The sequence below is a fragment of the Strigops habroptila genome, chromosome 8 (genome assembly GCF_004027225.2).
Source record: "Strigops habroptila isolate Jane chromosome 8, bStrHab1.2.pri, whole genome shotgun sequence".
Taxonomy (NCBI): Eukaryota; Metazoa; Chordata; class Aves; order Psittaciformes; family Psittacidae; genus Strigops; species Strigops habroptila.
Window position 1 is genome coordinate 60,091,726 of NC_044284.2, and position 21,639 is coordinate 60,113,364.

Below are 21,639 nucleotides of genomic sequence, written 5' to 3' on the forward strand. Positions count from 1 at the left end.
TAAAAAGCAGTTTTACAATGGCTATCAGCTTGGTACTGGGAAAACTGTTAAAGGCAGCTTTTCTCCCATCTCTACAACCCATCCACATTCATTAACATCAAAGTTTTGTAAGCCTCAGTACCAACTGTGTTGGTACTCATCTCACGGAGGATTTGCTTCTCTCCCCCTATGGGAAAGTTCTGCATCCTTTAAATCATATTAAGCTGCTTCATGTGTAAAATAATTCTTAATAGTGTGTCATGAATTGAATTCAATGTAGCTTTTTGAAAAATTCTCTTGGAGTTCAGCTTAAATACTACTTTTCAGGACCGAAGAGGTGGTGAATGCAATTGAGCACATTCCTGGTGAAGTTTCTAGGGTGTTCATGATTAGTGGGTTTCCAAAACCTCACTGCAGCAATGCTAAAAGCATTGGGAGACCAGAAACCACTTTAATAAGAAATCAAAGGGACTGTGTATCTCAGTGTGAGATACAGACAGATACACAGGAATAGTTTGCTGAGGTAGAGAAGCTGGAGAACCTGGAGGCAGGAAGTCACATAGGGGCTTGGGTATGCCCTGAGGCTGGGCTTGGGGTTATCAGTCTGACTTGAAGTGAGAGGTTAGGAGGGAATCTCATAGAATCACGGAATCATTTAGGTTGGAAAAGACCTTTAAGACTCAGTGCAACCATTAACCCAGCACTGCCAAATCTACCACTAAACCATGTCCCCAAGCACCACATCTACACATCTTTTAAACACCTCCAGGGATGGTGACTCACCACTGCCCTGGGCAGCCTGTTCCAGTGCTTGACAACCCTCTCAGTGAAGAAACTGTTCCTAATCTCCAGTCTAAACCTCCCCTGGTGCAGCTTGAGGCCGTTTCCTCTTGTCCTTGGGAGCAGACTTCTCTCTTCTCCTTGTTACTGGGGAACAGAGACCAGCCCCCTCCTGGCTCCATCCTCCTGTCAGGCAGTTGCAGAGAGCGAGAAGGTCCCCCCTGAGCCTTCTCTTCTCCAGATAAACCCCCCCAGGTCCCTCAGCCGTTCCTCATCACACTTGTGCTCCAGGCCCTGCACCAGCTCTGGTGCCCTTCTCTGGCCCCGCTCCAGCACCTCAATGTCTCTCTTGCAGTGAGGGGCCCAGAACTGACACAGGATTCCAGGTGCAGCCTCACCAGTGATGAGGACAGGCAGATGATCCACTGGGCAGGTCACCTTGTCATAGAAGGAGATCAGGTTAGTCAAGCATGACCTGCCTTTCACAAACCCATGCTGACTGGGCCTGATCACCAGGTTGTCCTGTATATGCCACATGGAGGCACTCAGGATGATCTGCTCCATAACCTTACCCAGCACTGAGGTCATGCTGGCAGGCCTTTAGCTCCCCAGATCTCCTTCTAGCGCTTCTTGTAGATGGGCATCACATTTGCTAATTTCCAGTCAACTGGGACCTTCCTGGTGAGCCAGAACTGCTGATAAATGATGGAAAGTGGCTTGGTGAGACCTTCCACCAGCTTCCTTGGTATCCTTGTGTGGATCCATTCCAGCCCCATTGACTGGTGTGTGTGTAAGTGGTGTAGCAGGTCACTGACTATTTCCCCTTGGATTATAGGGGCTTCATTCTGCTCCTGTCTTCCAGCTCAGGGCCTCCTGTCTTTTGTGAGCTGCCACAGCCAGTGCTCTGGACAATACCTGAGTTTGCAGAGAAACTGAAGCATTACTGAAAACATCTGTTTTTCTTTGGTTTGTCGCATATCCTCAAAATAAATGCTAAGCACTATTATTATTATTATTAACCTTCAGAAACGTTTTCCTTATTCCCCCAAATTCTACAATCTGGTTGTTCTCTTTCATTTCCTGCTAGGAAGAATAGCTTTTAATAAAAACAAAAAAACCCCAAACCAAAGAAATTCATTATTATTCCACAGATGTCTTCTGCCTGCAAGAGAGGGTGAGAATTTAAAGGGACAAAACTGTAGCTGGAATTCTTGTTAAACAGTTGGCAAATCTCAGCAAAGGCAAGATAACGTGGATGAGACCAGAGGAAGCTGCACAACTGAGTGCTGCTTATCTAAAAGCTGTGCTAGTCTTTCAGTGAGCACGTGGAGATGGTGGAGCAATGGGTGGGTAAAAGCTCAACCTGGACAGGTCCAAATCTGTTGTTCTGAACTGATGAGGTTTAAAGTATATGTTGGTGCTGATGGATAAGCATGAAGAATTCTGAAAACTCATGGAAGTTATGAGGTATTCTGTTTTCTTAATACCTCACCCTTGTGGAAGGTGCTGCTCCCCAAATCCAAATAGAGCTGTTGCACTTGGAGTTTTCTATCTGCTCTCAATGCATTTTGCAGTAGCCTTAAATTCTCTGCAACCTTTTTACTTACCTTTCTGTCTTCTCCACCATCCATACTGTTGCAAGTCATCTTTGGACCAAATCACTGCAGATCATTGTTGCAAAGACAAAAAGGCCTGTCCTGTCTTGTCCAGTTTTCTTTTGTAGCTTTTTCCTGTAGAAAATCTTCTGTAATTCAGGAGTTTGCTGTTTGATGCACACTCTCCATGCAGAGGAGAGCTCTGGTTGTGTGAAAACACACACTGCACTTCCACAGACCGTTAACAGTGTTGAGGGCAGCGCTCCTAACTGCTGGAAGTGCCTGATGGGCTGTCTTGGTGGATTTTTAGCTCAGGCATTGTTTGAATCTGAAAGCTGATCAAACCCAGAACGTGCCCTAAGACCACTGAATGTAGGGTGTGTAGGTGATACTGTTTATACTTTTTTCCCTTGGCTCATCAGTATTTCTTTCTTTATTCCCACACATCTCTGTCCCTTCCTTATCTCATCACACAGTGGCTTTCCTCCATTTCCTTATGAGTTCAGGGTTTTTCTTTCTTATCTCTGTGGCTTTTCCCTGTAGTCAGCTTTCAGTGTGTTTTTTCTGGAGCTGCAAAGTCTGGAAGCAGAAGATATTAAGAGTCTAATGAATGTAATCCCTGTGACTTTAGCTCTGTTGAGAGCAAATATAAAAGGCGGATGGAACCTTAGGTTGATTGAGAAGTTTGATAAATTAAAAGATAGTGGCACGCACCTGAGTCCACTGCACAGTGACACTTTCAGAACTACCATAGGCAGTGCCTATCTTTGATCTTTTTATTTGAGAATAGCAGTAGTGCGTAAGATCTTTTCCTTTTCATCATTCCCTGGAGGCATTTTCATCCCAAGGATCTGCAGCGCATCCCTCTTCCGCCGCAGATGGAGGTTGACGGCGCGGCGCTTGCCAGCTCTGCCAGACCTATGTGGGTTTGAGTAATCACTGGCCACCGTGTTCGTTCTTGCTGGAGAAGACTGATAGGATTGCAGATTGCAGATGATGAAAGCCTGGTGTGGGAAACCCATTGTGCCACCTACTCCTACTTTGCTCTTCCTTCACCTCCTCTAGGTGTGGCTCTGTGTTTTGTTTATGTTTTTCCTTTTCTCTGTGAATTCCGGTTTCTTTGCTGACATTTCCCACCACAGAGGTTTTGATTAATGCTGACTGCACACTAGGGCTGCTGAAATTCATTGCTTTATTCCTTCACTGCAGATCAATAAATACTGATGTTTTATTTCTACTGCTTTGCCTTACATCACAGAGAAGTTCAGCGTTCCTCCTTGAATACCGTCCTGTATTTAAGTTTGTATTACTTCAGCACATCAGCCTGGAGTTTATTTCTTTGGTACAGCCAGAGGCTGTGTGTTGTGTAGTCATTTTCCTAGTAGTCCTGCTGACTGCAGTCTAACACAAGTGGAAGAGGCAGGAACAAGACTTAAACACTTTGAATTTCAGCCCGATTTGCCCATGTGGTGGATCTAACAAAAACCAGTTGAGCACTTTCTCAGGGATGTTTTTTCAGGTTATAGATTACCTTCGGCAGTTCCTTTGGCCAACTCCTGTAAATACATTGTAGTGAATGAACAGAAGGTTTGGACCTTGAAGCTGTAAGTTGAGGCCACCTTAAGGAGGGAACTGGACCTCGCTCACAGCTGGCTTTTCCTCTCTTCCCCTTCTGTTGGGAAGCACTTTAGTGCCTTTGAAAAGGCTGCAGGTTGTTCATGGTTCTTGATTCCTGCATCCCATTGGCATTGTTGGTGCATATGTGGAGGGTGGCTCTGCAAAGGGAGCGAGTGGCACTTCACCAAATGAGAGCCCAGAGGAGTATTTCGAGTAATTTCACAACACTGAGCATACAGGTAGATTACTTCATGTGCAGTTCTGCCTTTGTTCTACATAATAGTAAGACAAACATAAAATGCATTTGGTGCTTGTCATTGTTGATGAGTGTATGTTCCTTGTTCAGTATGTTGTGTTTAAGAGGCTTTCAGTCTGGTATCTTATTCACTTGCAAACTGAAGAGTTTTAAATATGGATACGTATGTTAGACCTGGAAGTGGTCCCATGCAAAATGAAGCTGGGTTGCTCTGACCTCTGAGCTCTAACGTGTTTGTTTTGGCTCTCTCGCAGAAACCTGCAGTATACAAATTGGCACTTGTAAAATTGTTCAGATAAATCAAAACTGGTACAAGGGGGGAAGAAAAAAAGTTTCAAACTGTTTCTTTTGGGATCCTTTGCCATGCTATTTTTGATGTGTGTTTTTGTGGCAGCAGGCAGTTTGTTGCTTGAAGAAAGCTAAAATATTCTAGGAAGTCAGGCTAGCTGAATTTAGATCTTAAGTGATGCCAAAACTAATATAGCCTGTAACTAAGTGAGAGTGACTTTGCACAGTGAATGTCAGTCACCCGCTGCTTTGTCTTGTATTTTCATGCGAGCCTTTAAAAAAAGGAAAACACAAACAAAACCCCAGAAAACGTGGTAGCTGCTCACATCCAATCGAGCTATAGCTACAGCCTGCTGCATAGGGCAGGCTGCTCCTTGTCCTCTGCGCACAGCCAAGGGCTCTGCTGGGGCCGGGGGCTGGACTGATGGGGATGGACTTGTCAGAGCACGAAACGCCTCCGGTAGTGCGGGAGCTGGGCTGGCCTGGAGTGCCCTCTCTTGGCTGCTGCAGAAACCTCAACTTTTGGGAAGGATCAGGAAAAACAGTGGGTTATTATCATTTTAATTTTCCACCGTGATGGACAGAGGGAAGCTCTATTGGTTATATGTCCAGATTTGCTTCCGAAAGACCTCTGATACCCAACAGAGTGTGAATCTTTGGTGCCCACGGCAAGTTCAGATCCTTCTCCTGAAGCCACACTTAAGTCACACACTCCAGCGGCATTGCACGTAGGACTCTGTTAACCTGGTGCTCCTGGGACTCTTAACATTTTAGCAGAGCTCAGGTTTTTAAGAGACTTCATGCTGCTCTGCATCCAGGGATCCCAGAGGCAGCAACTGCAGTGGCCCCTGCTTGACTCTGCGCTGCTAAATGAATCCAGAACAAATGAGCCTCTGAAAATAAGAAGAAAAATTTGACACCTGGACTCCAGGAAACGTTTGTGGATTTTGATGAGGAGCAGTAGGGGGGAAGGGAAAACCTATGGTTCAATGTAGTTAAATATATGGTGTGCTAAGCATGAATAAATTGTGACTATTTTAAACAAGTTCATATAGTCTATGGCTGGCTCGAGCACAAAGGAAAAGACAACAGCTACAGTATAGTAGTTCCTCAAAGGTTTACCTGGAGGCCAGCATCCTGGACTGGTGCATGGCAGTGGTCAGCTTCCAGCCTTTATGGAAATAGCAAACTTTTTTACATGTAATTATTTTTCTCAACAAGAATTTGTGTCAGTGCTTGTGCGTTAAGGGGGTTTGTCTCCTGATAGCTTTACTTTGCAGCCTGATTCCTTTCCCTATTGCTCAGAAATGATTCATTTGTGTAAAGGAATCCCTCAGTAAACTGAAGTTAAAAGTTCCTCTTCAAATGTACTGAGCCCAGTTCATGCCCATTTTAAGATGACCAAATTTCATGGGGCTGTCCTGTGCACACTCCCTCTGCTGTCCTGTAATAACTTTTTGAACTGTTGGAATTGAGTCACTTCTGTATCCCAGCCGAGTACCATTACAGCAACACCTTAGCTCTGGGTTTGGGGAGGAAGCTTCTTCCCAGCCTGTAAACTCTATCCAAGGAAATGAGCCTTTCACTTTAAAGCAGAGGTGAAATCTGGTCCTGAACTGCTAGTAATTAAAGATTGCTATTATCTGGCTTACTGTGAGCCGTGTAGAAGGAATCAAGATCCTTAGGTAGGTGTGCAGTTTAGTAACCCCAAGTGGCTGTAGCTGGTCTGTTAACGTGGAGGTGGCCCCAAAGTCCATCAGGACACTGCCACAGTGAACTTGCCTTCTGCAGTTAGTATAAAAGCTGAGATGTGTTTTACGCCTGCTGCTAGCACTGCTTTCTTTCAGAAACAAGACAACAGCCCACACAGTCCAGTTGCACTCACTGTTTACGAGATCTGAGCATGAATTCAGTGTTTGCTGTCTTGTTCTAGCAGATGTTGGTCTTTAGGATGCGTTGGGGTTTGAGCGTAAATCATAAAGCAAGGTTTCAAAAAAGCATTGTTCCTTTTGTTTTGGTAAGAGAAGCACGGTGCAAGCCACAGTTACAGCCACCCTTGTGTTAAATTATAGGGAATATGTTTTCATGATTACACCTTGAAATCGAGCAGCTCTGTGTGTTCACATGCAGCTCTTGCTGCATTCCTCATGGCAATCGCATTGCGATTCACGGGCACTGGTGACAAGCACTCAGGGTTTTGCAGCACAGCTCATGTTACTGCCTTAGCCCTGTCGCTGTGTAGTTCATATTGCTCTTCTCTTCCTGTACAATAGCTCCCTCTGCTTGAAAACAGCAGAGTAATTATAACCCTCGTTTGTATTTGCCTGATCAACGGGCTTTAATATGGGCCCCTTTTTAAGAAGGTTCCTGCTGCTGCTCTTGAAGCAATTCCAGTACATGCATGGCTTATACTTGTGTGTGTTGTGAAGCAGCAAAGATAACTGTGCTGTTCTCAAAACTTTGCAGCATAGGTACCACATGTTATTAGACATTAGGAAGAATTCTTCCCTGTGAGGGTGCTGAGGCGCTGGCACAGGGTGCCCAGAGAAGCTGTGGCTGCCCCATCCCTGGCAGTGTTCAAGGCCAGGTTGGACACAGGGGCTTGGAGCAACCTGCTCTAGTGGAAGGTGTCTCTGCCCGTGGCAGGGGTTGGAACTGGATGAGCTTTAAGTTCCCTTCCAACCCTAACCAGCCTGGGATTCTATGAATTCTACCTTCACTTTTAGCATGAGGATCAAAGCTGGTTGGAACACTTTTTTAGCTAAAGTATCTCTTACCAAGATGTGATGATTTATCAAAGCCAAAATGTTTTTATTTTGGTGAAAACCTAAGTTGAAACAGGACTGTTTCTCATCAGAAATGTGGTAGTTAGGCCACTGACCTTGAATATCTGCGTAGAAGAAACTAATGGTGAGATTCCCATGTCCTACTTAAAGTGGTTGTGATCTGAACCCCAAAAAGAGCAGCTTTGGATCAGACAGAGCAGAGATTTGAACCTGCTTCTTCCACATTCCCAGCCAGTGTTATAATTAGTAGGCCAGTCATTCACTTCTCTGCATCAGTAAGGATGAGGGCTGGTTTTGTTTTGTTCGTTTTTTATCAATATAGCTAAGCCAGCAAAAGTCATATTATAAAAGCTGCTGTGTCAGCAAAGGTGGAATTTTGCTGAGAGTGCATTTGCCCATTTAGGGAACCAGCATAAACCTCGCTTGCCGTGGCCACATGAGCCCATGATAGGAAAACTTGCTGGTTTAATTCTATAGCAAAGCCTTCCTAATGTGAACGGTGCCTTACTCGCTCGAAAATGGCTGTCTCAACACCATCCTGGTTTTGCAAAGAAGGCCAAAAGGTTGTTTTTAATTTGTGTTGGAGCAAACCCCTAAATGAAAACTATCTCGGATGTCTGTGTCAAACAAGGTGTTCTGTGGTCAGCTGCCATCAGGATGGTTGAGCATATGGTTTTGGGTGAGGGCAGGGGCTGGCAAAGCTGACTGTCTACACAAAGGGCAGAATTTCCAAAATTCAGCACTCTTAAAGCAAAACCTCTTTGTTTTTTACACCTTGGAATCCTTTGGATTCTTCATTTTTCGCATCTTGAAATCCTTTGGAGTCGTCTTCTGCTTTCAGGTTTGGTTTGTTTCTAAAAATTTCCGAAGTGTATGCAGAGCATGGATAGCTTGCTCTTGGAAACAAATGAAATCCTTTCTCCTCGGCATTGTGTGAGGCAGGTTTGAGCAGGAACAGTCGGGGAGCCCGAGCACGTTGGCACGGGTTCAGTAGGCAGAACACCATCGCGCGGCAGAGGGAGGGTGCTGGGCTTGATTATCGGCACATGAAGCTCACAAGGAAGCCTCTTCCGTACAATGTGGATACCCAGGGTTTGGGAAGATTATAAAATGGCAGGATTAAGCAGTAGAATAGGAGAGAATCATTGCTAATGTGTATTTACTTGAATTCAGCTTCAGCAGGGCTCTTCCTGCTGAACTCTAATTTCAGTTCTCTCATTTCAGCCGTTTACAGATATTACATTCATTGCCTCATATGTTTGCACATGCCTTAAAAAAAAAAACCCCATGCTCCCTAGGAAAGCAATGCATAGTTATATAAAAATAAAGAGTTAAAAAAGCAGTCCTGTTTTCAAATTAACACGGAGGTGCTGAATTCATGGTGGTCTTTGTCATTTGAATTTTGCCCTTTTCTTTTTATCCTTCCCGTGCCCTGAATAAGATGCAAGTCCCGAGGGAAAAATAGTACATGATTATGCATTTGAAGACCCAGTGCATACAAGGAGCGTTTCTGAACTACATGAGCCCTTAGCAAGGGGGAGAAAGGCTAATTCTAACCTTAAAAAAACAAACAAGGAAACAAAAAGACCCCATAAATTTGTTTCATGTATCTTTTTGTCTCCACTTAATAACTTCTGATCATTTCATTGCACTGAGGAAGGAATTTTTAAATGGCTGAATATGATAGAAATGGTGCGTGGCACAACGCAGAGGCTAATACTGGGCAAAAAAATCAGGTGAGTATCTCTGCATCAGTTCACAGCCTCTCCAATGTGTATAATATTTTCTACTTCACATTCCTTATACACCACTGCAGCATTCCTTGTCTTCAGCAATAACCTTAGTTACTCTTCTGTTGCTGTCCCCTGTATTCTCTGTTAAGGAGGCTTCATGGGTGGAGAAAATGTCTTTTCTAAGTTGTCACGCAGATTTGACAAAGCAGGAACACTGCAGTGATACAGCATATGTACACTGCTATTTCTTGAATGTTTGGGGCTTTGCTTCTTAATTTTAATATCATAACGATTGAAATTAAATTTCTAATCTTGCCGTGATTTCTTTTAACATCAGGTTTGCTGCTCTGAAGCTCTTCAATGGCTTACAGAATGGTTATTTTATGTAACATTACCACGTAACAGGCTGGATGGAGGCTTGTGGAAGAGTGCCAGCCTTGGTTTTCTATTTACAGGTTGGCCTGGCCGCTCCTGTGTACGTAAGAAGAGGGCAGGCAGGGTATCGGTCAGCTTTCAAATCATACATTTCTTAATGGATTAGGCAAGTGATGGAGTATCTTCCTTCTGCAAACCTTTCTTTTGTAAACTGTAAGCCTTGGCAGGATAGTTAGACAGTCTTTTTAAACGTCTCAGCAATGCTTCAGTAGCATTAAAAGAGGAACGTGCTTAAGAGCTCTTCACATACTCAAAATCCACCTTTTGGGATGCTTTTTCTTTGTAATTCTGGTTTGTTTGTTTGTTTTCAGGATCCCTTAGATCCAACCAGAACAGCCATTGTGATCAGCTCTTTGCTGCCAGGTGGAGTAGCTGAACGTGGGGGTGAGCTTCAACCCGGTGACCGCTTGGTGTTTGTGAATGAGAAATCCTTGGACAGCGCCACTCTGCCAGAGGCAGTGGAAGTGCTGAAATCTGTGCCCCCAGGTACAGTTTCTCTTGGAATCTGCAAGCCTTTGGTGGTAAGAACTGATTTTAACTTTTTCTATTTGATTCTATGACATGTGTGGAGTGGGCTGTTGTATTTTTGGGGGTGGAATTCAGGGTAGAAGTATGTATGCATGTGGAAAGTAACTAAAATCATAGAATAAATGAGGTTGGAAAAGATCTTTAAGATCATCAAGTCCAGCCTTTACTCCAGGACTGCCAAGTCTACCACTAAATCATGCCACTAAGTCACTATGCTTACACCTCAACATGTCCAGAAATTCTGGCTAGCTGGCAGATGGGTAGCTCAATGTCCACAAGATCTGACTGGAAAACCAGCATTCTCAAGTTCCTCCTTAAAGAACATCTATGTAGAACCAGAAAACTCATCTGGGCAAACACATGTGTGCTGGCCCTGTGCATAGGTGTAAAATGGTTTGAGCTATTCAGCAGATCAGTTAACTATGTGCTGAAGTCCGTTTCACTCCAAGACACTGCTAAGTGCTTGCTTGAGCTCCACTGACATCAAAGAAGCTTAATCTGTTTGAAGTCAGGACTGTAAATTCAAGTAGAATTTCCTTTTTCTAGAATCAGGGCTTTGGAACAGACAGTGGTTTACTTGAGAACACTGTAGCATTGTGCATCAAAGGCACCCGGGCAAAATTAATTAGAGCACCATCTAATAGAAAGTGCTTGTAATTCAGGGTGGTAGAGGAGTAGTAAAACAGAAATGTAAGAAGGCTGTTAAATATATTCTTTCCTTTCCTAAAAAGTGGTATGTTGTTGTTGGTATCATTGTATTTGTCTTTCTTTCCTACACAGCTCTTTATTTTTTACTATATCTGTACTAACATCTTGAAGACAACAGCTTTTGTTCTTTTATCTTCTCCATTTACAACTTCCCTTTTTATAATTCTATAACTTTTCCCCATCTCTTCTCTAATGGCTGGTTCTCCCTCTCCCTTTTACTTTACTGAAAAATGTGGGGATTGGTTTTGTTTCTTTGTTTTCCTGGCTCATCATTCTGAATATCTTTCTTAGGGAGAAAGCAAAGAGGAGGAAAACATGCACAGTTTGGATTCCAGCAACATCAAAACCAGCCCTGGATCTCCAGAACCAATAGATAATTTCTCAATAATACTTGAAGCACCACAGGTATTTGGTTACTCTTTTCAGTTTAAGTTTATATGGACAGGAAATGATGTGTTAAAGTAAAAAAATCCTATGTCCTTCAGATAAAACTTAGTATTGGATAGACTTCAGGCTGGATCCCCCTCTAAGAAAGACTCTAACAGCTAACTGTATACTAATTATATTGCGAACAGTAAGCACAGGCATAGCACTTACCAATGCAGTTCCCAGACTGCCTTATCAAATTTACTGTGCCATTAAAATACCTTGGGTTCCCTTGGGTATGAAATAGGAATGCTGTGTTCATATTATTCATAAGTAGTTGGTTCAGCTTTGCAAAGAAAGTGGAACACTATTTATTATAATGAAGTAAACCAAAAAAGTAGTCTGGTGTATAAGGCAAGCTTGAAATTTGTTCTTCTTCATAGACTTCCTATGTGGTCTTAAGTGATCTTTTTACTCTCTTCCTCAGTTCTCCTCTTTTTCTTATTTTCTGAGAAATAATTCTGTTCATTGTGGGAGGATGAGGCACTAAAGATAGTGAGAAACTCGTATACCAAGGCAATAGGCAATTATACTGCAATAGTGACCTGTGTAGAGTGAGAAAGATGTGAATATTTTTGAATCTTCATCTGTTTTCTAAGTGCTCTGCAACATTTCTATTAATTCACATTAGTAAACGCATTTTTTAGACCAGAAAAGACAATACATAAAGGATCATCCAGAACTGCAACATGGTCATAAAATTAAATAGTAGATTTTTCTTTTTGCTAGATATGTCTACTTGTCTCTGGATACAAACGTATCTTTAATGCTGAAATGGTATATTAGAGCAATATTACAGGGTGAATGTATATATACTATGGAGAAATTAGCCTGGACATTGCATTTACTGATTTTCATGATGTAAAGGGAGTTTGCTGTTTTCTGGACGCATAGGAAGGGTTCCTGGCAGAGCAGTTACTCCTCTGCCAGCTCAGATTAGTTTTATTTAGGGAGCAGAGAAACGATGTTATTAAGTATTTTTAAATAAAGGATCTATTTTCTCTTAAAGTCCTGCTGAGTATAGAAACTGGGATGATCAATGTGTACAAAAGACACGCAGAGCTGTTTGCTTGTATTTTGTTTTACCTTCTGTACAACAGCATTGGTAGTAGCTTAGAGCAGTAGTGTAAAATTTCCATCCATTTATTATATCACCTGCTCTTACAAGAGCCAAGAGTGGTGTGTCACGATGCCTTCCACTCTTATGCACCAGCGTAGTGCTGACAAAGCTGACTTGGAACTAAAAAAACAGGGAACCTGAAGATTTGATATGCTATAACAGTAGACTTTACTGTCATGTTTGCAGTATTCCCTATTCCATTGGTAGCGTCTGCTACTGCAGTGCAGCACTCGGTGATGATACACACCTAACTGCTGTATCAGGAGATGGGGATACAGATTGCTGTGGGCTTTCTGAGCTAAGTCAACTCTTTTATATAACAACGAAGTTGGTGCCTCTTGCAGAAATGTTTGGGGAATGATGCTGCAGAAGGGAAGTGAAATGAAATGAAGTAAAGATGGAGAGAATTAGAATCTCTTCAGACTGGGTGTTTTTTGAGATTGAGTTACACAGGTCACATAGATTAAAGGACCATCTAATGCTCATGAAAAATGTGCTAATTTCTAGATTGCTACTGCTCTGCTTTCATGCCAGCTGGTATTATTGCATTGTTTCTTTCTGCTCTTGCCTGTCTCCTGTTTTCTCTCCTACCTCTCACTTCAACTATGTGAACATTTTGGCAGCATCTGGGGTTTTTTTGCTTCTGCATTTGCACAAACCTCACAAAGCAGGATTCTGACACTAAAGGTCAGAAATGGTGAAGTACCTCGGGGAGGCTGGGAAGGGGCAGGAAGTGGAAAGAAAAACATTTTGATTAAGCACCCCTGAATCTGTAGATTGATTTCAGTGAAGGTTGGGTTTGGGTGTACATACTTGGGGGCCGAAGGGAAAGAGAGGAGAAGCTTTCTGTGTGTGGCATGCTTTCTGGTACCAGTGCAAGGCATACAATTCCTGCTGCTTGTGCAGGCTCACTCTGGGCCAATGAATAGCACCCCATTCAAGTTAGGAGAAATACAGAGCGTTGGAAACTGGGGAGGCATTGAAACATCCCAGAAAAAGAACTGTTGAACAACATCTTTCAGAGTGGGTTTTAATACTCTTTCTCTTAGTTTTGTTGTTTGGTGTTTTGGTTTGTTGCTCTGTGGTTTAAATTCAGTAGAAACTTGAGCACTCTTCTCTTTAAAACAGTATTAGATAATGGACAGTCAATTATGTCCCCTTTTTTATGTGGTTCATCCATTTCCCTTCTCCCCCAGGTTAAAATATTGTATGGAATACCCAAGGGAGGGACAAACAAGTGTGGCTTTGGTTTGGTTGGGATTTTCTAATTGATGATGCTGTTGTATAAGCAAGCTCTTAGGTTGTTTTTTATTTAGCTGATGGTATCTTAAGAAATGTACATGCATTCATAAAGCAACAGCAGCTAAGTCTGGAGCACAGAGGTACTTTAGCTGGATTTAGATATACTTTTTGCTGTAGGTTTTATAGTGTTATTTAATAATTCTCATTCCTTAACTTCAGTCCAGGTTGGTTATTCTGCAGCAATATCTAAGATGTGCAACATAAATTTCTTTATGCTTAAAAAAAAATTGCAATGTCTACTTTTAGTGTTAAAATCATAAGTCAGAGAGTGTATTTTCTTTTAGAAAATGCGAAAGGTACAAGATTTTCACTTCAAAAATAAGGCTGTACTTTTAATATAGGCCTAACATAAAACATAGTTTTAAATGAGTTAGCAAGAAACAGAATGTAAAATCTATATTCCCATAATGTTTTATGCAGGGTTTCAGAGATGAAACTCCTTTTAAAGAAGAACTCGTTGATGAACCAAGTTTGCACTTGGGAAGGTCATTTCAGTTTTCTCAAAATGACGATGAGTGTGAGAAGGAGTCCTGGGAGATGCATGAATTTCTGAAACCCAGAACAGAAGAAATGGATGAAGAACAGGAAATGTTGGTGGATGAGTATGAAGAAGATTCAGACTTCCTGAAATATAATGCATCATGTGGACAGAAGGCAACATCAGAGAGGAACTTCGATACAGAACGATGGACAAAGCAGCTTGAGACTACTGAAATACAAGACTTCAGATCCAGTGTGAACTTAAGTCCAAAACAGTCACTGGAATATCCATGCAATAAAGATCAAATGGTAAGGAATGCTTTACTGGTATCAGTGCTGTACCCTCACCACGGGACCCATACCTGAAGGCAAATTCCAGACCTAAACTCTGTAAAGGAGTCTTTCTAGTGTATTAATTACTAGGGGAGATCTGGGTACCTCTACTGGACACCAGTCTACCCTTTTGTACTTGGTGTCTGTATATTTAACTGCTTGAATGAGATACGTGCTGAGGTTGGTCTATTTGCAAGCATCCTAGACTTGCATCTTTTTTCCCATCTGTGGCTTGTAGGCTCAGTTCTTTTTCGCAGACTGTACTAATATGCTGCATGTCAGTAACAGCAGAATGTCACTTCATGGTTTTGATAATCCAGGGGCTTCAGCAGCAATGTCAGTGAATGGAGCTTCCTCTTTTCCTCATTGTTTTTAATCCCTATCAGTTCCGTGGGTCAGATGATAGTGCAGTTGAGTGAAAAATGATACAGCAGAAGCAGTTGTAACAAGCATACTGGTAGATGAAGGAGTAGGAGACAGCGCTTCAGGTAAAATGTGAAACTCTTGTATATAGTCTTCAAGTATCCTGAGAATTGCTTCTTCCTGAGTCTTTGCTCATTCACTTGCCAGACAAAAAAGTGATAATATCAGCCTTCCATGCACCAGCTTCTCAGATGTATTATGCTTCTATAGGAAAAAACTGAAGTGGGAAAGGATATAATATCACAGCCACAGAGAATTTCAGGTTTTGTTCGACTTGTCCCTAGCACTGTGTATATAAACAGGCTAAAATGCAGCTTCTAGTGACAGTTTTGTACCAGGGTGCACAATACTAGATTTATACATTTGTTACTTAAAAACAACAAATGAGCAAGCGTACAAGCAAGCAGAAAGATAGTTGCTTTATATTGCGATTTCACATAACGTTTTTCATGCCTCTTCTTAATATAGCGCATATACAAGCAGTTTGTGTTTCATAGTTATCTGAAAAAATATGAATGTAGTTGAGAAAATGTGAATGTTTGCTGTAAAAATCAATGTTCATGTCAAATACCCCTGTAAAAGTTGATACCATTGCTTTCTAATTTAAATTTTTTTCTCTTCTATGAAGTGTGAAGAAAATGGTGCTGTAAGTTCACTGTTCTCTGGAACTACAGCACACAGTGGCTACCAAGAAGACATATTTGATACTGAAACTACTCAGTCAGGAGCAAAACCCAAGGATTTAGGTTTGTAAGAAGTTTTTGCCTTAACTTATAACTTCATATTTACAAATGTAAATTTTATACCAAAACACAAATTCTTTCAAATGATAAAATATTCAAATGAAGACTTTTGCAGGCCAAAGACAGTCTGGCTTCAAATAGGTTTCAGCTTCATGATCTTGCTTCCTCCACCAAATCTTCACCTAGAATTGTCACAAGTGATATTTAAAGTGGCTGCAGCTTTGTCCTGCCTCTGGAGAATCACTTTCTCCTGTGTATCTGATGTCCTCAGCAGGATTTCATGCATAAGTAAAACAGATCATGCCTGTCATTTCAGTCAGGGATTTGTCTCTGTCACTTTTGATTGCTGATTTTGTAGATTTTTGCACTTAAAGTGACAGGTTCTGGAGGTAACTTTACTGCAACCACAATTTGCAGGTGAACTCTACGGTAGATGATTGCCCTATATCTTGGGTTTGTAATCTGTGCTCAGGAGCGGTTTCTCCTTGTCAGATGGCCAGAGATGGGTGGTTAGAATTTGATAGATTGTCAGGGAAATAAATTTATCAACCTGCCTGAAACAGCACTCACTGGTTGGGAGAAAGGAGGTTGGGTTATTGCCTTCGTCACCTGCATCTTGTACAGCAGACACTGTGTAACCTCCAGTGCTAGACTGATGGCTCTTACCAGGAGCTCTGGTGGTTCAATTAATGTTGATACTTATGTCACCAAAATGACATTATTCTTCCCCAGCATGATGGGCTCTGTGCTAGAGCAGAGCTTTGCACCACTATCGCTGCATAAAGGATGGATTTGCTATTTCTAATTAAGTGGTTTAGCGAGGTGCTTCTGTCCTGTAAGTTGTACCTAAGCATGTCTCAGTTCCACAGAGGTTTGGTGTTTCCTGTTACTACATGACTGCATATACATCAGAAGCAAGATGCTATAAAATAGTGTTTAGTGTGCTTTAAATTTTCTTTAAACATCCTGTATCTCTAAGCCTCTTGACATCACACGACATCCATGCTTAGAACATGGTGAGCTGAAAGTCATAGGGAGAGAGGAAACAAATGTTCACATCTACACCTTTTCTTCTTCAGGTACGAAGCTTCACATTGACTCTAAAGGACTTGGGCTTGCTGTTGATCTGGAAGCTATTGAAAAGGAAGAACTAAAAGGGGATGATTCTGTGTTCTCCAAGAACCTGGAATCTGGGAGAGTAACCACCTTAGCTCAGCCTAGAACAGCGTTGTGCAGGTATGGAGAAAGATACCAGGTTTTGGAAGATTTTCAATTAATGATCTTAAGTGTCTTCTTGCTTTACTTAGCTCACTAATCATTAGAAACAGTAAGATGTACATAGGTGGCCAGTTCTATGACTTTTGCCCAGGGAGCTGAGTTTTGTCTTACAACCTTATTGAATCTTCCCGTATTTCCTCCCCTGAGTACAGTGCAAATGGCTCTGCCACCTACTTCACTCTACTCCATAGTGAAGGGACTATGGATGGATGTGGCCTGGAGGAGAGGGATGTAGCCTTTTCCAGCAGTTTTGGTCATTACTGCTTAAAGAGCCTCTTCCTTTAGCTCCTTATCATAGCTCTGTCCTCTTGATTTTCCCTTTCTTTTGTTCTTCCTCTTGGGAAGAGCAGTTCAGCCATGGCTCTCAGTTCTGTTCAGGAAGTTTTAGTCTTGCCAGTGATGCTGAGAAACCTTGAGCTGGCACTGGTTGTAGATACTTGCCACATCTGTCAAGTGTCCTATTCTTTCCTCACCAGTTTTTGGTTGAGTGAATCTGCTTCTGGTGTCTGTTGATTCAAATCCTCAGTAATTTCCTAATTAATCTGTAATCTTCCCTCAGAGGGATAGCAGCTCAACAATAAAGTGAGGGGATTATTCCTCCACCACCACATCCTACTTCCTTTTTGCATTGAAGAGTCACATTTACAGCTCTCAGGATCTACAGAAAACTTGTGCAAGGATGTATTGTTTCAGCCTCTCTTTGGGGGCATGCAATTCCTTACTTCCTTTCCTATTCTGTGAATAGGTGAGTCACATGTAGTATGAAAGTTTAAGATCCTTTTCTGGAGTGTTTAATGGAACACACAAGATCTGTTCTCCCACTTGGATCATGATCTGCTTTCTGGTCAGCTAGGCTGGTTCTATGATGTTTATATCCCTCTCTAAGAATCACAGCATATTTATCTGCAAGAAAATGTTAATTGCTTAAATAGTCATTTGGAATGAGTAAATGCAGTACAGATTCGTATATCACAGAGCAGCTTATAAATTTGGCCTGCCCATCATGTTTATTTCTGGAGCATTCCTTAAGTACATTTAAACCTAAATACAAAAATTCCTGTCTGGCCTGTTGACTCTGCACATTTGGTTTCCACTGGCCAGTGTGAGAAGGCATTGCTGTCTCACTGCCAGATACAAAATATGTCAGGAATTGTGACCTGGCATGGCTGATGCCTTCTTTCTTTTTCATTCCTTCCCCCCTCGTCCCCAATTAGTGAATTACCTGAGAGAGAAGAAGGAGAAGGAGAAGAAACGCCAAACTTCAGCCACTGGGGACCACCACGAACGTATGTTCATATGATTAATTATTTCTTCCCATTTACCTTATGTCTTTTTTTCTGTGAGCCTGGTTAGTTCTTGTGGGGTTTTTTTCTCCCCTCCTCTTCCAATAACGTTAAGGTACTTGTGTACCTTGCGCTTTCTTAGATACAGTGAATTCTTAACAGATGTTCAGCAAAATTATGCCTTCTATTTATACAGCTGACTTGGGAAAGCTTGGTGGGTTTACGTTGTGGATGACCTACAAGTTCTTGCTCATTTAATAACTATTAGGTGTGAACAATGCACATAGTGCTGCTGTCTCCTTTTCCGTGGGTTCTCTGCTAAATTTAATGGCAGAATTCCAAATTGCCAAGCTAAGTTTTAGCCACATCCTTGTTGTATTGTTGACATTTTTAGGTGAATTGTTTTTATGGTCCCAAGTAAAATATGATCAGAAAGTTTCTGCTTAAAGCTGATTCATATGCATCTGATACACCGAAGGCAGTGTTCAGAAAGTTGTATGAAACACTTTATTATTCATCTGGCATGCCACTTGCAGTGTTTGCCATTTCCAGACAATTTGCTCACACTGGAAGAGGATGAGTGTTTATTTGAAGACCTGCCTGGTTTACTCTGACTTTCTCTGAAATAAAAGCCTATGCCCAGTGGGCATTGTTGGCAGCAGAATTTTGTCCTTTGTGGAGTGAGATATGCTTGGGGTAAAAAGCCAACTCTGTTGAGAGCATTCTTAGGCTTCTGACTTTATCCCTTTACTCTATTAAGTCTTGAAAGACCAGAAGCTTACATTTGTTGAAAGCTTTGCATGAATAGTTTAAAAAACCCTGTTTGAAGCTGTTAAACTACCACATGTATTTTTTCAGTGTTGAGATCTTTAGAGACCCTCATGTGTCACTTGGAATCAGTATTGTTGGTGGACAAACTGTCATAAAGCGCTTGAAGAATGGAGAAGAACTTAAAGGGATCTTTATCAAACAAGTTTTGGAAGACAGCCCAGCAGGAAGAACAAGGGCTTTAAAAACTGGAGATAAAATACTTGAGGTAAATGCAGATAAACCTACCTTTTCATTCTTAGAAATAAAGATTGACTCCAACAGCTTTGGGAGGAGAGAGGGACAAAATATTGCCACCACTTCATGAAGTATTGATGACACTATGTTTTGAAAACCAAAAGAAACCCCTGGTGTACTCTTTTCTTCTTTTTAAGGTCTGACTATGGAGCTCTTTTAACATTCTCCTCTATATTTAAGAAAATACATGTCCTGGCATCTGATGGGTAAACGAAGAAAATGAGTGCCCTCTCCCCATATAAATGAGTAATAAGTTATAGCATATCTTTGTAAGCAGAAGTTATAATCTACAGAAGAATATAGACTCTTCATACTAGAGTTTGGGCTATTATTTTCCATGTGTCAGTTTGGAGCAGTTAACAGTCTGATTAACTGCTATTTGGGGTAAATCCCTGATTCTGGAAGGTTCAGTGGGGGAGAATGCCCTTCCTGGCTCTCATCTCTGGCTCTGTGCTGATTTTTCACACCAAATAAATTCTTGTGAATCTGGGTTCCTGAGCTGAAAGTGCCATTCTTGTACATGCTTTAGGGCTGTGTGAGATGTGTTGAAAGCTTGTTTCAAAGCAGATTTAGTTCACAAACAGGTAAAATCTGAAAGAGTCATATTATACCTAGCATTATATCTTATTACTCTCTGAAAATCTTATTCCTTATGTTTTTACCTAGAAGAATAGCTTTGGGAAACATACGGCCTCCTTTTAATTCTGAATACTAGGTAATATACTTTTCCTTAAACCATCATGGAAACATACTTCACAAATAATTTCTCTTGGCTGCTTTTTGGCTCCTTCCTCAGATACGCTAATCTTCTGCAAATGTGTGTGATCTCTTGTAATGACTGTGTGCCAAAGACAAGGTACCTAATAAAAATAAACCTTGTTTGTTAGGTTTCTGGGATAGACCTACAAAATGCCACTCATGAGGAAGCAGTAGAAGCTATCAAGAACGCAGGAAATCCTGTCGTGTTTGTAGTTCAGGGTTTGTCTAACATACCAAAAGTAAGTTGATTTCTATTTTTGTTCCAAAACTTAATAAATGTGTAAGATGCATCTTATTTGAAACTTGGCTAAATTCCTATCAGCAAATTCCATCAATTTTTGTGTCCATCCTTTCCATCAGTGTTCCTGCTTATAGACCACAGGATTGATTGATGACTTGTCTGGCCTGATTTGAAACCTCATTTCTCTGATGTAAATCGAGTAGACGTAAATCTGTTGACTAGATGTTAATTCAGTTCTCCCACCTGTGTAATTGAGTCTGGCCCTGTGTGGTTTACTTTGTTCATATTTCATAATCTAAAAATATACTCTGTTATCCAAAGGAACAAAAGTGTAATTAAAATCAGTCAGATTCACACTAGCAGCTCCGTGTAAAATGTACTGCCTAAGGGACCTGGAGTAGTTATTTGGGAGCAAGTTAATTTTCAAGAGATTTTAGGCATCTCCTCATCTTCAAGGCCAAGACAAGAAACCATTTAATGTTTTAGGAAGAAAAGGCATACAATCCTGCCTGCCTTGAAGTACACACACAAAAACCCAAGACTCCTTATGTACTTTTGGTATAACCTGAGAAGTTAATTGGGAATTAGTAGACATAAGGAGACCTTTTTGACAATTGTAGACAAATTCAGCACAACTGTGTCCATTATTGTTCCAGGGAGTACTTCAAAATCTATTCAGACTTTCACCAGCTATAGTGGGAAGGCGCTCAAACAGTGATGGTAACTGAGTTGGCTCCCTTTCTGTATCAGCTTTTCCACAGAAAAGATCCAAAAACCCTATCCAGAACATTCAAATGTTCAGGTGCATCTCTGACCCTTGCTTCCCTAGTCAATCTAGAGATCAAGGGAAAGCCAGGTAACTTGAAATTTGAGTTGCTTTGCTTTGAACTGTAGGCTGTAGGTGTCTGTGCATGGAGAGTGGTCTCTGTGAATAACTAAGAACTGACACTTCAGGAGCCCATACTGAGCTCAGTATCGAGGATGTACATCCATAGTGTTCACCTCAGAGTCAACTAATTCAACTAAAAACTAATTTTTAGTTGAATGAAGAGATTGGGCTAGATATCAAAGAGTGAGCATTAGAAAAAGTAGAGAACATTTGTAAATTCAGTAAAAGAATGTAATTTAAAGACTGCATTTCAATGCCCTTCTACATGGGGCATAATTAAGAGTCCATTGGGTAGCTTTATCATTGACATTACCTAACTTTTGGATGTTTGTTTTGCAATGCTCTTCCTAATGTGTGTAATTTATGCGTTGCTTTTCAGGTGGTTTCTACCATACAGCCTAAGGGAATCAAAGTCAGCAAAGATCAGGATGCAGACAAAGAAAATAAGAGTGATAAGGTATTTATGCCATTCAATTCTATACCTCACTTTTCCTAAATCAAATGGTATAATAGCAGGCATTATAACTCTGTGATAAGCCCTCACTGAAGTCTGAAATTAAATTTGAAGTGTTTTGTTCAAATATCTTTGCTT

General features: G+C 41.3%; 1 protein-coding gene across 4 annotated transcripts in view; it reads left to right on the forward strand.

The window, feature by feature from the left end:
- PATJ (PATJ crumbs cell polarity complex component) overlaps positions 1-21,639 on the forward strand; it is a 160,320-nt gene that overhangs the window by 48,081 nt on the left and 90,600 nt on the right. For all 4 annotated transcript variants that reach the window (XM_030494986.1, XM_030494987.1, XM_030494985.1 and 1 more), the window contains 9 exons: positions 9,781-9,990; positions 10,997-11,110; positions 13,974-14,342; positions 15,418-15,535; positions 16,612-16,768; positions 18,025-18,096; positions 18,952-19,129; positions 20,046-20,156; positions 21,427-21,504. In XM_030494986.1, coding sequence (XP_030350846.1) covers positions 9,781-9,990; positions 10,997-11,110; positions 13,974-14,342; positions 15,418-15,535; positions 16,612-16,768; positions 18,025-18,096; positions 18,952-19,129; positions 20,046-20,156; positions 21,427-21,504 — 1,407 coding nt within the window. The remainder of the gene's footprint in view (positions 1-9,780; positions 9,991-10,996; positions 11,111-13,973; positions 14,343-15,417; positions 15,536-16,611; positions 16,769-18,024; positions 18,097-18,951; positions 19,130-20,045; positions 20,157-21,426; positions 21,505-21,639) is intronic.